Consider the following 14814-nt stretch of genomic DNA (forward strand, 5'->3'; position numbering starts at 1 on the left):
TTGACTAGACAAACCTTTGTTGGCAAAGTAATGTCTCTGCTTTTGAATATGCTATCTAGGTTGGTCATAACTTTCCTTCCAAGGAGTAAGCGTCTTTTAATTTCATGGCTGCAGTCACCATCTGTAGTGATTTTGGAGCCCAGAAAAATAAAGTCTGACACTGTTTCCACTGTTTCCCCATCTATTTCCCATGAAGTGATGGGACCAGATGCCATGATCTTCATTTTCTGAATGTTGAGCTTTAAGCCAACTTTTTCACTCTCCACTTTCACTTTCATCAAGAGGCTTTTGAGTTCCTCTTCACTTTCTGCCATAAGGGTGGTATCATCTGCATATCTGAGGTTATTGATATTTCTCCCGGCAATCTTGATTCCAGCTTGTGTTTATAAGAGAAGTTAAAGGCTAGCCAGGCAGCTTGGAGTCATATCTTCCCTGCCACCTATTATTAGAGTTGTGACCTTGGGCAAGTCACTGAGCCTTCATCTCTTCTCCTAGTCGTTGTGAGAATTCACTTCACTTCAAGGCAGAGGTGACTTCCACACGAGGTAAGAAGTGCTGGGCACGAGGTGAGAAGCCAGCGTGTGGAGGTGCTTCAGTGAACCATAGGATCCAGAGTTCAGTACATTAATAACAGTGACCTTACTGGAACAATTTGTACTCTGGAACCCTTACTGTGTAAGGAATCATCATTTTCATCCACAAATAATATGTAAATGAACTAGATGTGGTCAAGATTATTATTGTCAAATTCCTTTGATGACTACTAAAAGTAATTCTGTGTCAGATTCTCATTTTGGTTGCTTTACCATTTTTGGCAACTCTTACTTGCAGATGGTTTTCTAACAAATGCTTAAAAGTGGCAACACCATAAATCACCTACTTTAAAAAATAAAAACTCCTTTTCCAATGTACCCTTTCATATCTTAGTTCAATTCCTTTTAACATTTCATACTCTGAGTCTCTCAGGAAGTTATAGGGCTATTCTGTAGGGAGTTTTTTGGTTTGTTTTGTTTTTCCAAAAAGACAATCTCTGGATAAAATGCTTTCTAATTTTGAACCACAGCCTGAGGTCCTCTTCTAGGGACCAGTCAGTAATCTCAGGGTTAACCATTTCTTTCCAGAATCCTTCATGGTTCCATCTAACTGCTTGGAGATATGAACCCATTAATCTGTTTAAAGTAATTGGTAACCTATCCAGGAAAATCCACACACATACACTATTTTGCATACACTATTTTTCCCAGGGGGTTTATGAGTGAAGTCGTTCAGTCATGTCTGACTTTTGCAACCCCATGGACTGCAGCCCACCAGGCTCCTCCATCCATGGGATTCTCCAGGCAGGAATACTGGAGTGGGTTGCCATTTCCTTCTCCAGGGGATCTTCCCGACCCAGGGATCGAACCCAGGTCTCCCACATTGCAGGCAGACGCTTTAACCTCTGAGCCACCAGGGAAGCCCATCAAATCCATAGTCTCGGTTTAAATCCCTACCCTAAGATACTAATTACTAATAACAGCTTAATGTTTGCCCCCCACCCCACAACCCACTCACCTTCCAGATATATTTGCATTTTATCTGGGAAAAACATGGCCTAGCTGAAGGGACTCAGATTTTACCAGGGGAATTTGAATTTCAGGTTCTGGCAACAAGCATGATGTAGAGAAATTTTCAGCCAGGGGCAAGCCATTACTTATTATTTATTTACTGTGTGATGTATTTACTTTTTTGGAAGTTTTCAAGCACAATTATGGTTCCATTACAACATACCCCCAAACTCCCATATCAATGATTTAATAGCTAGAATCCTGCCTAAACAGTCTGTAAACTAGGATCATAAACATAAAAATAGAGATTACCCAAAGATTTACACACTACTGTTTTACAGGGTGAGAAGTCATATTATATCAGTGAGGTGGAAGCCTATTTGACTGTCTCAAATCCAGGTAAGTAGTTGGAGAGGCCTGTTCCACCAGCGATGATGCTGTTTCTGGTTAGTTCATTTTTCATCTCACTGATCTGTGATGCTGCATTTGAGACACAGGCAGGAGATATAATAGCACAGTGTGTGAAGATGACAAGCTCTAGAATTGGACAGCTTGAGTCCAAATACCATTTATTAGCTGTGTGGTTTTGGGCAAATGTTTTCAACTCTATTTCCTCATCTGTAAATGGTGACAGATGAGATATGTCACCTGTCATGACATACCTCATGACATGGCATGTCATGTATGTCAATAGGCAAGTTAGTATGGGAAAGTTAGCATGGGAATTAAACAGGAAAATGCACATCAAGTACTTGCACAGTGCCGGACCCAGTGAGCTGACCCTCAGTGGGTGATGTGATCTCAGACACAGGTGAATGCAGCTGCAGTGGCAGGAGGGGAGGGAACTTCCAGGCTGCCTCACTGACAGCCTGTGGGTGAATCCGCTGAGGGTCACAGTCTGGTCCTTGGCCCCAGAAGCCCTTAGCACACCCTTAGGTAGCAGCTGTCTCTTCAAGGAACCTGGTGTTAAACCAAGGTTGTAAACTGATGTATAAAATCAGAATGCTAATCTGTTCATTTATCATGCTACTGTTTCTTACTGTAACTGCAAGGGGACCAGAGAGTTAGGTCCTCTTGGTCAATGAATTTTCTCCCATTTGGGAAACCAAGTATATTCAGAAAGGTACCTGGTGGAAGTGTAATTAGAACATGTGGAGTTATTATGTGATTTAAATGTTTAACTCCATGTGCCTTAAGCATTCACCTCCTTGAAAAGGGTGTGACCTGCATGAGACAGTGCCAGTCTTTGAGTAGGTCCCTCTCTCCATCAGCACTCAGATGGTTGGAGATGAGCCTCTTCCTTTTCATGCTTCCCTGAATGATGCAACAACCCCTCCCAATGATGGGCCTAGTCCTTCCTTTTGCTCTATTAATGCATTTAGTGTGATGATATGCAAATACTCAACTCGGTAACTTTGCATGTCTCTGCTCTGATTAATTATTAGTAAAGAGTTCATGTGATTTTGACTCAGAGAACAATCTTACTTCTTTGATTTCTGAAGTTTTTGTGGGCACTTTGTGTGTGTGTGTGTGCCCAAACATTGACAATTGTCTGCATCAGCTCTGCCCCCAAATGATTTAAAATAACTGAAGAAAAGATTACCAAAAGTTTTGATTTCAGCATTATCATAATTCAGTGTAAGTGAGATGACTCTCAAATACTGCAAACAGCAGGAAAAAGTCACCAGAGAGCACCTGGGTGAGGTTTCATGAGGCGAAGGTGGCAGAACTCCAGAAAGCCACATTTAAGAAAGGCCATTTAACGCTTCATGGGCCACCAAGCAACAACTGGGGCTCAACAGCTATTTGCCAGGATGCTTACATGTCTCTATTTCACCTTTGTGTTTTCAGCGAAAGTTTACCAAGGACTGAAACATGCAATGATGATGTTTGAGACTGTGGTTGGGCATTCCTTCAAGTGTGTGAGTGAACAGAGCATCCAGCTCTCAACCTACCTTCAGCTGAAAACAATGAATGTCCAGCTTCAAGCCTTTGATTTTGAAGATGACCACTTTGGAAATGGTGAGTTATGTCACAAACATACACTTCTGAGAAAGTGTACCAGGGGTAGTTTTAAGTTATTTTTGTTTGAAGCTTTCAAAGGAACAAGAATCACATGAATATCCTAGCACAGTATGATTCCACCACCAAGCTCTCAGGGTCAAGTTTCTCTGGCCAGCCCTCCCACCATTGTGTAAGTCAATACCAACCTCAAAATCTAGCTAAATCTATTTTTGATAGTTGAGAGGTACTCCTAATGTCATTGAGTTATTATGAGAGAGATGTTTTAGAAACTAAAATTCAATTCTTGCCCATAGGTAGAAATCCTTGTAACACTGTTTTCCTGGTGGGGAGAAAAGGAATTCCTACATGTCTTAACCCACTCATGTCCACTGCCCTCCTGTTGTAGGTTACATTCTCCTTGTCTGACCAAAATACACATTCTGACTCATTTATACACACATGCACATAATCAATCAAAAAGTCAGAAAATGCCATCGGTAACCTCCCTGAGCAAGCTGCTGGGTACTGATAAACTCAAGTGTCTTTGGAGAACAGTTTAAACATCCTGAATATGAGTGATGGCTAAAATTCAAGATTTCGGAATAGATTCTTTCCCACTTACAGAGGGAAAAGAAAAAGATGTGATAATTCTAGAAAGAAATACACTCAGCTGGACCTCCTCTTCTCAAATCCAAGCTGTGCCGCCGAACTAGCGCTTCCTCAAAGTTAGTTTTCATGCAACTTCTGCTTTGGGTTTTTACCACAACAGAGGGAAGCAGGTTGTAGCAAGAAGACCAGGGACAACCCAGGGTGACTTTCCAAAAAAGCCCTTTTCTCCCCACTGAGAAAACAGTGTTACAAGGATTTCTATATATGGGCAGGAATTGACCTTTAGCTTCTAAAACATCTCTTTCATAATATGTCAATGACATATGAGCACCTCTCAACTATCAAAAATTGATTTGGCTAGATAATTAGCTATAAATTAAATTTCTATAAAGTGAGTCTGATTTCTCTGTAAAGTTGAAGATGTGAGGGCAGAAAACTCCTGATATATTAACACTTGGCAAAAGCATTTAGCAAAGGCAGTAGTAAAGTGTTCTTTGCTGTGGATCCCCTGATTTCTGTAGGTTTCATCTGAGTCCTACAATGTCTATCTTCATTCTGGACCTTTAGCACAGTGCAGATTAAAATCTAAGATTAAATATTAAAATTTGCTAGTAGGTATTGCCCCTACATTGTCATCTTGCCTCAAAATACTCAGTTTGAAAAATTCTTTTAAAAATTCGTTACGAAGTCGTGAAACACTTCTGTATTTAATCGTGTGGTCTTAAAAATAATACACACATTTGCTCTCCCTCCCCCTCAGAACATGTGTATAGAAGGAAGTTGAGCAGGTCTGGGAAATCGCTTAGCGGCAGAGGTGAGAAATGAAAACCTTTCAGCAGCACACCTGGCCTGCTATTAGCAGTGCTCACGAGGAGATGTAGAAAGCTATCTTATCATTTTTTCCTCTCCCTCCCTTGCCCTCTCATATAAATTGTCACAAAACCCTGTCCGTTCTACCGCCAGAATATTTCTCTTGTTCATTCCACCATCCCTACTTCAGCTCAGCTCCTTATTCCCAGTCCTTGTGCTCAGATTTCACTAAAGATACTCAAGTGTGAAGTCGTATGTCATCCTGTAAACAATATTTTCTACCAAAGTGTAAGAGAAGATGGGGAAAGGAATCAGTTAAAAAATAAAAGTTACCATACAGTATGGTGTTATGAAAGGCATAAGTACAAAGAGCTGTGGGAGTCAGAGGACAGTGTGACGCGCGTAGCATTGTGGGGAGGAGGTCAGAGAAGCCCTGACCGATGTCTGGCCCTTCACCAGGGGCTGGGAGAAATGGAGAGGAATCCTGCAAGTGTAAACGCTCAGCCTTGTCAAAGAGAATGGTCATCTCAAACAGTAGGCTCCTGCCCCTACTTCTCAAGCTCTTCTCTCTAAACTCTGGGAGGCTGCAAAAGCTCTCTCTGGTGTCAGGAGCCCGGGCTGTCTGGCAGCCCCTTTCAAGAGGCACAGAGTTTAAATAGAATACTTTGGCCACATGAATTGGTGCAGATTTTGACCAAGCAACAAGGCTCCTTGGCTTACCCTGGGTCTAGAGTCAAGACACAATTCTGATCCTGACCTCTAGCCTTAACCAGTATTTCTCAAAGTTGAATCTGCCTCCCAGTCATGTCAGAATCACCTGGGCCCCAGTCTGACCCACAGAATCAGAATCGCTTGGGTGTGGGGCCGGGGGACCTGTGGTGTAATATGCCCCTTAAGTGGCCAGAGGCACTGCAAGTTCCAGGGCTGCAGTGGCCCCTCCCCTTTTCATCTTCACCCATCTGTGCCTCTGAGGCAGCAGGGACAAGCCCAGTACCTCCATCTCTTTCTTCTCTGTGAAGCCGAGGCAGGTGGGGGCAGTATCACTTCCCAGCGTCGTGGCCAGCCTGTAACATCTGTTACTCTGACTTCAATTGCAGCGGATGAATGCATCAGTGACAGAAACAGGAGAGAAATCCCTGTGGCCGTGGGCCTGAGTATCGCAGTACTGCTTGCCGTTTTGCTAACAGCATGCCTGGTGACCAGAAAGAGGCCCAGTAGAGGATATGAACGCATGTAAAGCCCCACCTTCTTCAAAATGTGCAAGGTTAAGGCCTTGGAAATGCTGGCTGCATGTTTAGCCTGAAGTGATGGGATCACATTTTCTAGTTGCCAGCCCAACCCTCCCAATCCGACTGGGACACCAGCTTTCCAACAAAGGCTGTCAAAGCTAGCTACGGGTAGCCCCCACCCCACTTCTTCCCGGGCCATATGGGCTTGAGTTCCATCCACCTGATAATACAGACCTGGCTGGGAGAATTAGGGACAAGAGGCATGGATGTGAGCAGGGTCCTGTGAGAAGGAGAAAGCAAAACACCAAAGGAAAAACTGTGGGAAAGGCATTTTCAAACTGCGCTGATTTTTCTTATAGGCTTCAAAGAGTCTCAAGTGCTAGGCTTTTGTTTTGCTTTATTTTTAAAAAACCAATTCAGTTCAAAGTAAATTCTAAAGTGATTTTAAACTCCTGAATTTTGCCCACCTCCTGATTTACTTAAATTACCAATGGTCTTAATAGACCATCATTTTTAAAAGGACATATTCTACACTGTTAAAATGTATTATTAATAAAAAGAAAAAAAACAATAAAAAAATCCCAACATTTCATTTTTTCAATGTAAAGGATATACCAAAGATCTTGGCAAACAAGAGCCTTAATAAATGTTAGTTCTCCAATTCCTTCACCTTCATTTGTTGTCTACCGCATAACATCTTCTTTCTGCTTTGTCTCTACTTTTCTTTGATTTTAGTCTCTCCTTGTAGATTTACTTGTTAACTTGGGCCATTGTAGGGGGTGGAAGTAGGCAAAGCATCTAAACAACCAGAAATGGCAAGAAGAGGGAGATCTACCCATTGTTGCAGGAAGGGGGACCCCTTCCAGGGCCCGAGAATGGGCTCTTGTCTAACACTCAGAAGTGAATTGTTCAAGGAGACACATGTGCTGACAAAGCAAGAGACTTTGTTCGGAAGAGGCACTTCGTGGAGGGCAGGAGGGTAAAGGAACCTCGGCGAACTAGTCTGCCGTGTGGCTCCTAGTCCTGGGTTTTATGGTGATAGGATTAGTTTCTGGGTTTTCTCTGGCTAATCATTCTGCCTCAGGGTCCTTCCTGGTGGTGCACGTGTTACTCAGCCGAAAGGGATTCCAGTGAGAAGGATTCTGGGAGGTTGGTAGGACATGTGGTGTCTCCTTTGACCTTTCCTGAGTTCTTCCAGTTGGTGGTAGATTGCTAGTTCCTCCATGTCCTTACCATGTCCTCCTGTTGTAAAGTAACTCAAGCAAATGCTTGTTACGGTGCCAGGATGGCAGTTCCAATCAGTATTTCCCCTAAATATATTATTACCCACTTTTCTTTTTTAGCAAACATTTACTGAAAAAAAAAAAAATTGTAAACCAGAAAATTCCTGATTGGGAGTGATTGGCGTCTAGAGGGAAAGTTCTATCAAAATGTGGCTTGGAATGTTATTCGTAGTTTTCTATTATGTTGACTATTTAAATAGCAGAACTGGGGTTGCTATTTCAGAGAAAGGGGAGAATAATGGACTTCTGGATATTTTTAACTGTTTTTACTAACAGAAACTGTTGCTGTGTTTCTACATTTTCCAGAGGTGTCATTCATTAGTTTTAACAGAAAGTTTATGAAAGTTGGCAACCACTCTATAAGCACCACTTATCTGGGACGTGCACAGCTTTCCTTTGAGGTGTTTTAGCTCTCTCCACTTTTCCCAGAAATGATGGGGGTAGGGAGGGTACACTGCAGCTTCAAGAGCTCTCCAAGAGAAGGTCAGGAGTTCCTGTCTCCTCACAATAATAGGAGGTATTGATGCAAACCTGGGACATGAGGACCCAGTGTTCCCCAAAGTGACTTGGGCTGAACAGCAAGGGCTTGGCCTTGGAGAGATGCCATCCGTCTCAATCTCCTCCTTCCAGCAGGCAGCAGCCCGTACCTGTGCAAGACTCCCGTTTCCAGTTCGACCTCAAGTGTACTTGTTAGGTTCTGTACTGCAGAGCACGGGTTGTTTATTCAACATGCCGCTAACCGCCCTGTAGAATGACTGAAGGAAGGTTCTAGCATAGAAATGTCTCCTACAGCAGATGGAAGACAAAGTCCAATTAAAATAAAAAAGAGAGAGGTAAAGCAATTCACTTGAGTTTAATTTCCCTTTCTACCACCTTCAATGAATTATTCAGAGTAATGGCTGCTGCTTAGACTCCTGTGACCTATGATCTTTAAAACTGCTTTGAATTAACATTCTAGTAACACAGAACACAAGTTTTATTTGAATAATTAGTAAATAAATGCCTGGCTGCCTGATGGTCTGACAGTTCTGCCCACTGTTGCAGTGATGTCCCAGGAGGGTCTTCGAGGGGAAGGTACTGCGATTGAGACTGGTAAACAGGGCATCTGGAAATGGCCTCCTCCTCCATCCTCTGGGGCTGCCCCGCCTCCACTTCTTGCTGCCTCCATTGTCTCCTAGAGCTGACAGGTTACTGCTGAGGCTGCTTGTCCTCTTCTGAGCGCAGGAGGCTGCTGTGACTGTGATGGACTCTGGAAGCCTCACAGGGGGCCTCTGATCCTCCCTAGCTGCACTGGTCCCTTGCCTTAGGCTCTCCTGCTTCCTGCTCATCCAGCTGGTTCCAACTCGGTTTCTCCCTTCAGCTGATGGAGAATTGAATTTACCCCCTCTCTCTGCAACCTACCTAGAGATAGTAGAAACCTTCACTAACATGCACCTGGAGATAACCTATCCATTGTTAATTTTGATGTACGCTTGACCCTTGAAGGATGCCAGGGGTTAGGGTTGCCCAACTTCCCACAACTGAAAATCTGTGTGTAAAACAGAGTTGGCCCACCGTTTAGGTGGTTTCCTCCGTACTTGCATCCTCCAACAATCCCCAGAAGAGCAGTACTGTAGTATTTAATATTGAAAATAATCTGCCTATAAGTAGACCTGTGCAGTTCAAACTGGTATCCTTCAAGGGTCAACTGTATTTCCTTCTCAAAAATACTGTTTTACAAACTGGAAGCACGCAGTGGACATGGTTTGGTATCCCTTTTACCTGGTTCCATAAGCATTTCCCTGTGCTGCTAAAGGTGCAACGTGTCATTACTGTGGCTGTTATCCTGAATATTCTATCAATGTTATATGATAACTTACATAACTATTCTGTTATTACTGGGGATTTTTATTGTTTCCAGGTCTTCACAATGATAATGTGAATAAAGAATTATGTATGAATTACATACGAAACAAACATTGATTAACAAATGTGTATCAAGGTGTGCCTGAATTTTGGTTGCTCTTGTGTCTCCTGCATTGGCTGATGGATTCTTTACCACTAGCGACACCTGGGAAGTGCCAGGGCTTGTAAAGGAGAAGTTATAATGAAAGAGTGAGGTGAATAGGACACTGCACGCCTAAGAAAACAAATTGAGCATCGAAGTAACACACTTACATACTAAATGGAAACAGGCAAAAGGCAGAATAGGTAGAGCTGAAAACTGAATTATCTTCATAGAGAAAAAGATGGAGATAATCAGTTAATGCAGATAAAAATTAAGCTTCATTATAGGAAAGATGCTAGGCATTTAGATCATCTAAAGTAAGGATAACTGCTGTCTCTGAGGTACAGAGTTCAAAAATAAAAAGATGATATCTTTTAAAATGTAATATGTTTTCTTAAAAGAAATAATTGAAGTTGGAGATTGAAAGTGCATAATGTATCCCAGGGGGGAGGAAAAAAAGCCTGGTACAGAAAGATTAATGTTATATCCAAAGTGAGCCATAGAACTTTAAAGCTAAAGAATTCTTTAGACATACAAACTCCCCTTTCCCCTGAAAAAATCAAATAACCTATTGGGGGGAAATTTGAAACTGGCCTTAGATTTCTTTGCAATAACATTTAAAGCCAGCAAACAATAGACCAATGTGTACAAGATCCTAAGGAAAAGTGTGGCCCCAAGATATTATTTGAGTAAAAAGTTAATAGGCAGATTTCCTCAAACATGAAGTAATTCAAGGGAAACAGCACCAATGAGCTCTCCTTAAAGATATAGCTTGACAATGAAATGTGGTCAGAGAGAAACCACATTACAAACAAGGATATCAGCAAACATCTCTCGGGAATAGAGAAAGCACAGTTTTGTTTTTTTTTAATATGTTTTATCAATTTGAAGAGTTAAGTTTAAAAAGCATTAAACAGTTATGGATCTGAGATTTTAATTTTTTTCTTCTCTGAAATGCAAGTAACATTACAATGAACAATTTTGCTTAAAACAGATTTTACATGATCCCATTTTATTTTTATTTATTTTTAAATTTATTGTATTTATTTCTATTTATTTTTCTACCCATCTATTATAGTTGTAAAGAAATATGCCTGCAATACTGTTGTCCATGTTTTAGCAATGATAATTTCTGGGTAGTTGGTTTTTGGGAAATTGTTCTTTTTCTCTGCTTTCTAAATCATTTTAATTATTTTTAATGAGCATATATCATTTTTAAAAACTACAGTACTTTTTCTTTAAGCATACACATGAGCACACACAGGCATACACATATATGTGCAGAGGAAACAAATGCCTCAAAGATTTATAGTGATTAATTCAAGTGGAAGAAACACGGTGATTAGCAACTATTTTCTTTGTTAACTTTTCCGTATTTTGAAGATATCTAAACAATGTCCTATTAAACAGTATAAAACTATATGGAAAGTAGATATGAGATGATACCACTCTAATGACAGAAAGTGAAGAGGAACTGAAGAGCCTCTTGATGAGGGTGAGAGAGGAGAGTGAAAAAGCTGACTTGAAGCTCAGCATCTGACAATTTTGTATTTTTTTTCCAAATTATTTTAACTTCTTACATTACATTATTTCTTATATAAGAAATCTATAGATATTTATGTGTACAATATTATATATAACAAAATTATATATAATTTTAACAAGTATGTAACTAACAAAATTATCATATACCCAAAAGGATTCATGGAAAACATTTTCTTGTCCCTCCTCTATTAACAGTTTCTTATGGTAACTATCACCATAATTCTCTAAAAAAATAATTAAAAGCTTATCTTATTTCTTAATTTATCAGCTTTAAACCTCTTGCTATGGAAGATAAGGATTTCATACTCTGAAGCCATCCTTTTTATGATTATATTACTGTTTTTTGTTAAATCAATAAGGTATGCATCATTATAGAGTAAATATTTTTCACTGTCAAATCAAATAGCATACTACAAGCACAGTTCCCATCTTGTATGGATTTCGCTTTTTTCCCCGGAGTCTCTAATTACCATTCCCTTTTCCCTGTCCCTCCTGATTCTTTTTTCTTGGACCTCAGGTGAGAACTGCATTAATGGTGATTATTGGTGCAGAACATAATTTTAGTATTGGCTCATGGAAGGCCTCAAGGGTATATCCTCTCATCTATCCTTGAATAAGATATAGAGCTTTTCATTTTTTTGTATTCAATTCAGTTCCCTTTTTTTCCCAGGACGTTCCATCTTTCTCCAGTCAAGACTGATAACATTTTAAATGAACTGAATAAATGCTCTCTAATGTAATAAAGAAAAAAAAGGGTTTTGACAAATTTGCCAACTTTCACTTTTAAGCTCTCATAAGTAGGTCTATTTTTCAATGTTTTTGCTCACTAAAAACAATGAAAGAGAACTGTAAGTGTGACAAACATGTTTAATAAAGTGGAGAAACATCACATGTTTTCCACAGATCATGTTTATGGTGACACAGTCTATTTTAAGTAAGCACACCCACTTTGCAGAGGACAATATCTGGAAGAAAACAGGACTAAGAATTATTAAATATTTATTAATTGCTGAGAATAGAAGGTTATCTTATTTCATCTCTCAACAACTTTATATATTATTTGCTTCCTTTATAAATGGGTAAATTGCAAGTTTAAATAACCTGCCCAGGAAGTAAAAGTCAAACATAGGTCTGACTCTAAAGCTCATATTCTCCTCACTCCATCGCCTGCTTTCTGGTCTATCCTCACTAAACCTTACTGGCTGTATTGTGTTTGTTTTTCCCCTTAGTGGATGAATGTTCATCTGACTACACAATTGTGCTTCCTGTTATTGCGGCCATCGTGATTGGTCTCCTCGCTGTGGGTTTGATTGTCTATGCAATCCGTTTAAGGCGTGAATATTCTGGATACCAGAGAATCTAATTTGTGCCCAGGAGTAAAGAAAAGCATGGAGTTCAGAGAACCCTTTCATTGTTTCCAGGATGTTGTGGACTTCCCTTGGAGTGTGGATCCTCCCAACCATGTAAACCATCATCTTTCACGCACACACACAAAAATCATTTCTGGTGTAATTTCAAGCAGCATACCAATTTAAAAATATTTTTGTTTGCCTTATGAAAGATCTGGTGAGTTATTTAAGAATATTTCTAGTTTCATTGAAAATATTTTAACCAAAGTCAATTATTGATTGAACCAATAAGTTAAATCATCTTCCTAGAAATAATTTATTTTGTTCTATTCTCTATTGCCACATTATTACTAGGTAAGAAAAGCTACTTGAGAGAAACTGAACACTTGAGATACATTAAATTAATAATGTATGTAAGGTGGTAAATGCTCCATATTATAAACCAAAGAATCAATTGTAATTAATGTTACCTGTGTTCACATGGGAAATTTATTTTATCCTTGATCTTTTCCACTTTCAAAGCTGCTTCTGCTTTGTGTAAAAAATATATTTTCAGTACTTTTACTATGTTTTGTATGATATACATGTGTCTGGCAATTGACTTACTTCCTTTTCCACTTTAAATGTTTTCTAAAAATCCTCAAAAAGAGCGACATATCATAGGTGGTCTAGACATTTGATGTGACACCAAGAGGAATAGATCAGCTTATATTTTCGTCTTGACTCCTGCTCCAGAATCACTAAAGACTAAGAATTAGGTGGCTACAGACAACAGAATTAAATAAGAAGCAAGAAACATTAATAATGGCCCTTTGCTATTGAACACATATATGCCAAACACTAGGCTAAGCAGTTTATATACATCTTATTTAATTTCACAACTTAAATATGAGTAAACTCAGACTTGAGGAATTTCCCAGCTAACAGGTGGCAAAGCCACATAAGTGTCACCTAGCTAACAAGTCAGTCAGTCAGTTCAGTCGCTCAGTCGTGTCTGACTCTTTGCGACCCCATGAATTGCAGCATGCCAGGCCTCCCTGTCCATCACCAACTCCCGGAGTTCACTCAGACTCATGTCCATCGAGTCGGTGATGCCATCTAGCCATCTCATCCTCTGTCGTCCTCTTCTCCTCCTGCCCCCAAACCTTCCCAGCATCAGAGTCTTTTCCAATGAGTCAACTCTTCGCATGAGGTGGCCAAAGTACTGGAGTTTCAGCTTTAGCTTCATTCCTTCCAGAGAACACCCAGGACTGACAAGTAGGAGAGCTTGAACTTGACTTCCTGCTGGTCTGGTACCAAGGTCTCAGTCTTTTCACTACACCAAATTGCCTACAAGAATGATGACACTAAGTGCTGCCTGAAGACTCACATAGGCATGTGCTCCCTTTTATAGAGGAAATGATTTTATCCAGAATGACAAGCAATTAGAATACATGAAAAGAGGACTTAATAGAAAGTGAAATGAGCCTATCTTCAATGCAGTTCTCTACTCCCTCAAAGAAAATTTAGAGGCTCTGTAAAACATTTGTTTTTCATTTTTATGGGACTGTTAAGCTGTGAGTCTAAAGATGAAGAAATGGGGTAAGCTTTTCAAGATATTTTTCTTTGAATGAGAAATCTTAACAGCTAACCAACTTTTCTTTCTTGAACGTAGATCCCCCTCTTGTGGTAACTTGCTTCTTCTGCAGTTTTATGGCCACATTTTCTACTCTAGTTCATTTTATTCTGTAGAGCAGCCAAGAATTTTATTCCTCTTTGTTCTTACTTGGAGAAGGAAATGGCAACCCACTCCAGTACTCTTGCCTGGAAAACCCCATGGATGGAGGAGCCTGGAAGGCTGCAGTCCATGGGGTCTCAAAGAGTCAGACACAACTGAGCGACTTCACTTTCTTTCACTTTTGTTCTTACTACCAAAGAAAGGAACTAAGTCAGAATACTAACAGAAAAGACCACACACCCCTAGCATTCATTAGTAAAGGAATAATTCAAGTCGCCCTGGAGGACACAGTCACTTTCCTGATGTGCTCTCTTATGTCTCAATACTGTTGGCAAAGTCCTAACTTTAGTCTTAATAGAATATTGAAATGTATTAAAAGTTTTGGTAATAAAAACTTATTTTTGAGATTAACTTATGTCATTCATTTCTTATAATTCAGTTTTTGTGCTATTAAAAATTTTGCTTACAACCTTAGTGGAGGTTGTTGCTTCAATCAATAAGTTAAATCATCTTCCTAGCAATAATTTATTTTGTTCTAGTCTCCATTGCCACATTATTACTAGACATGAAAACCTATTTGAGAGAAACTGAATTTCTGAGAAGATAAACCATATTGAAGATACAAATTAAATTTCTCAACTCTCAGTCCAGACTACCTGACTGATTTACTGATTTATTTACCATTTCATTCATTCGTCCAACCAACATTGATTAAGGACTTCCTAAATGCCAGACAG

At 39.9% G+C, this 14814-nt stretch overlaps 1 protein-coding gene across 2 annotated transcripts in view; it reads left to right on the forward strand.

Annotated features, from left to right (window-relative positions):
• The window catches only part of LAMP3 (lysosomal associated membrane protein 3), a 31658-nt gene extending 17170 nt beyond the window's left edge, over positions 1-14488 (forward strand). The window contains exons 4-6 of one of the 2 annotated variants that reach the window (XM_005201596.5): positions 1886-1943; positions 3396-3566; positions 12241-14488. In XM_005201596.5, coding sequence (XP_005201653.1) covers positions 1886-1943; positions 3396-3566; positions 12241-12374 — 363 coding nt within the window. In that variant the 3' untranslated portion in view covers positions 12375-14488. 2 annotated transcript variants of the gene reach the window in all.
• Positions 14489-14814: the final 326 nt, after the last annotated feature.

The sequence above is a fragment of the Bos taurus genome, chromosome 1 (assembly GCF_002263795.3).
Source record: "Bos taurus isolate L1 Dominette 01449 registration number 42190680 breed Hereford chromosome 1, ARS-UCD2.0, whole genome shotgun sequence".
Lineage (NCBI taxonomy): Eukaryota > Metazoa > Chordata > Mammalia > Artiodactyla > Bovidae > Bos > Bos taurus.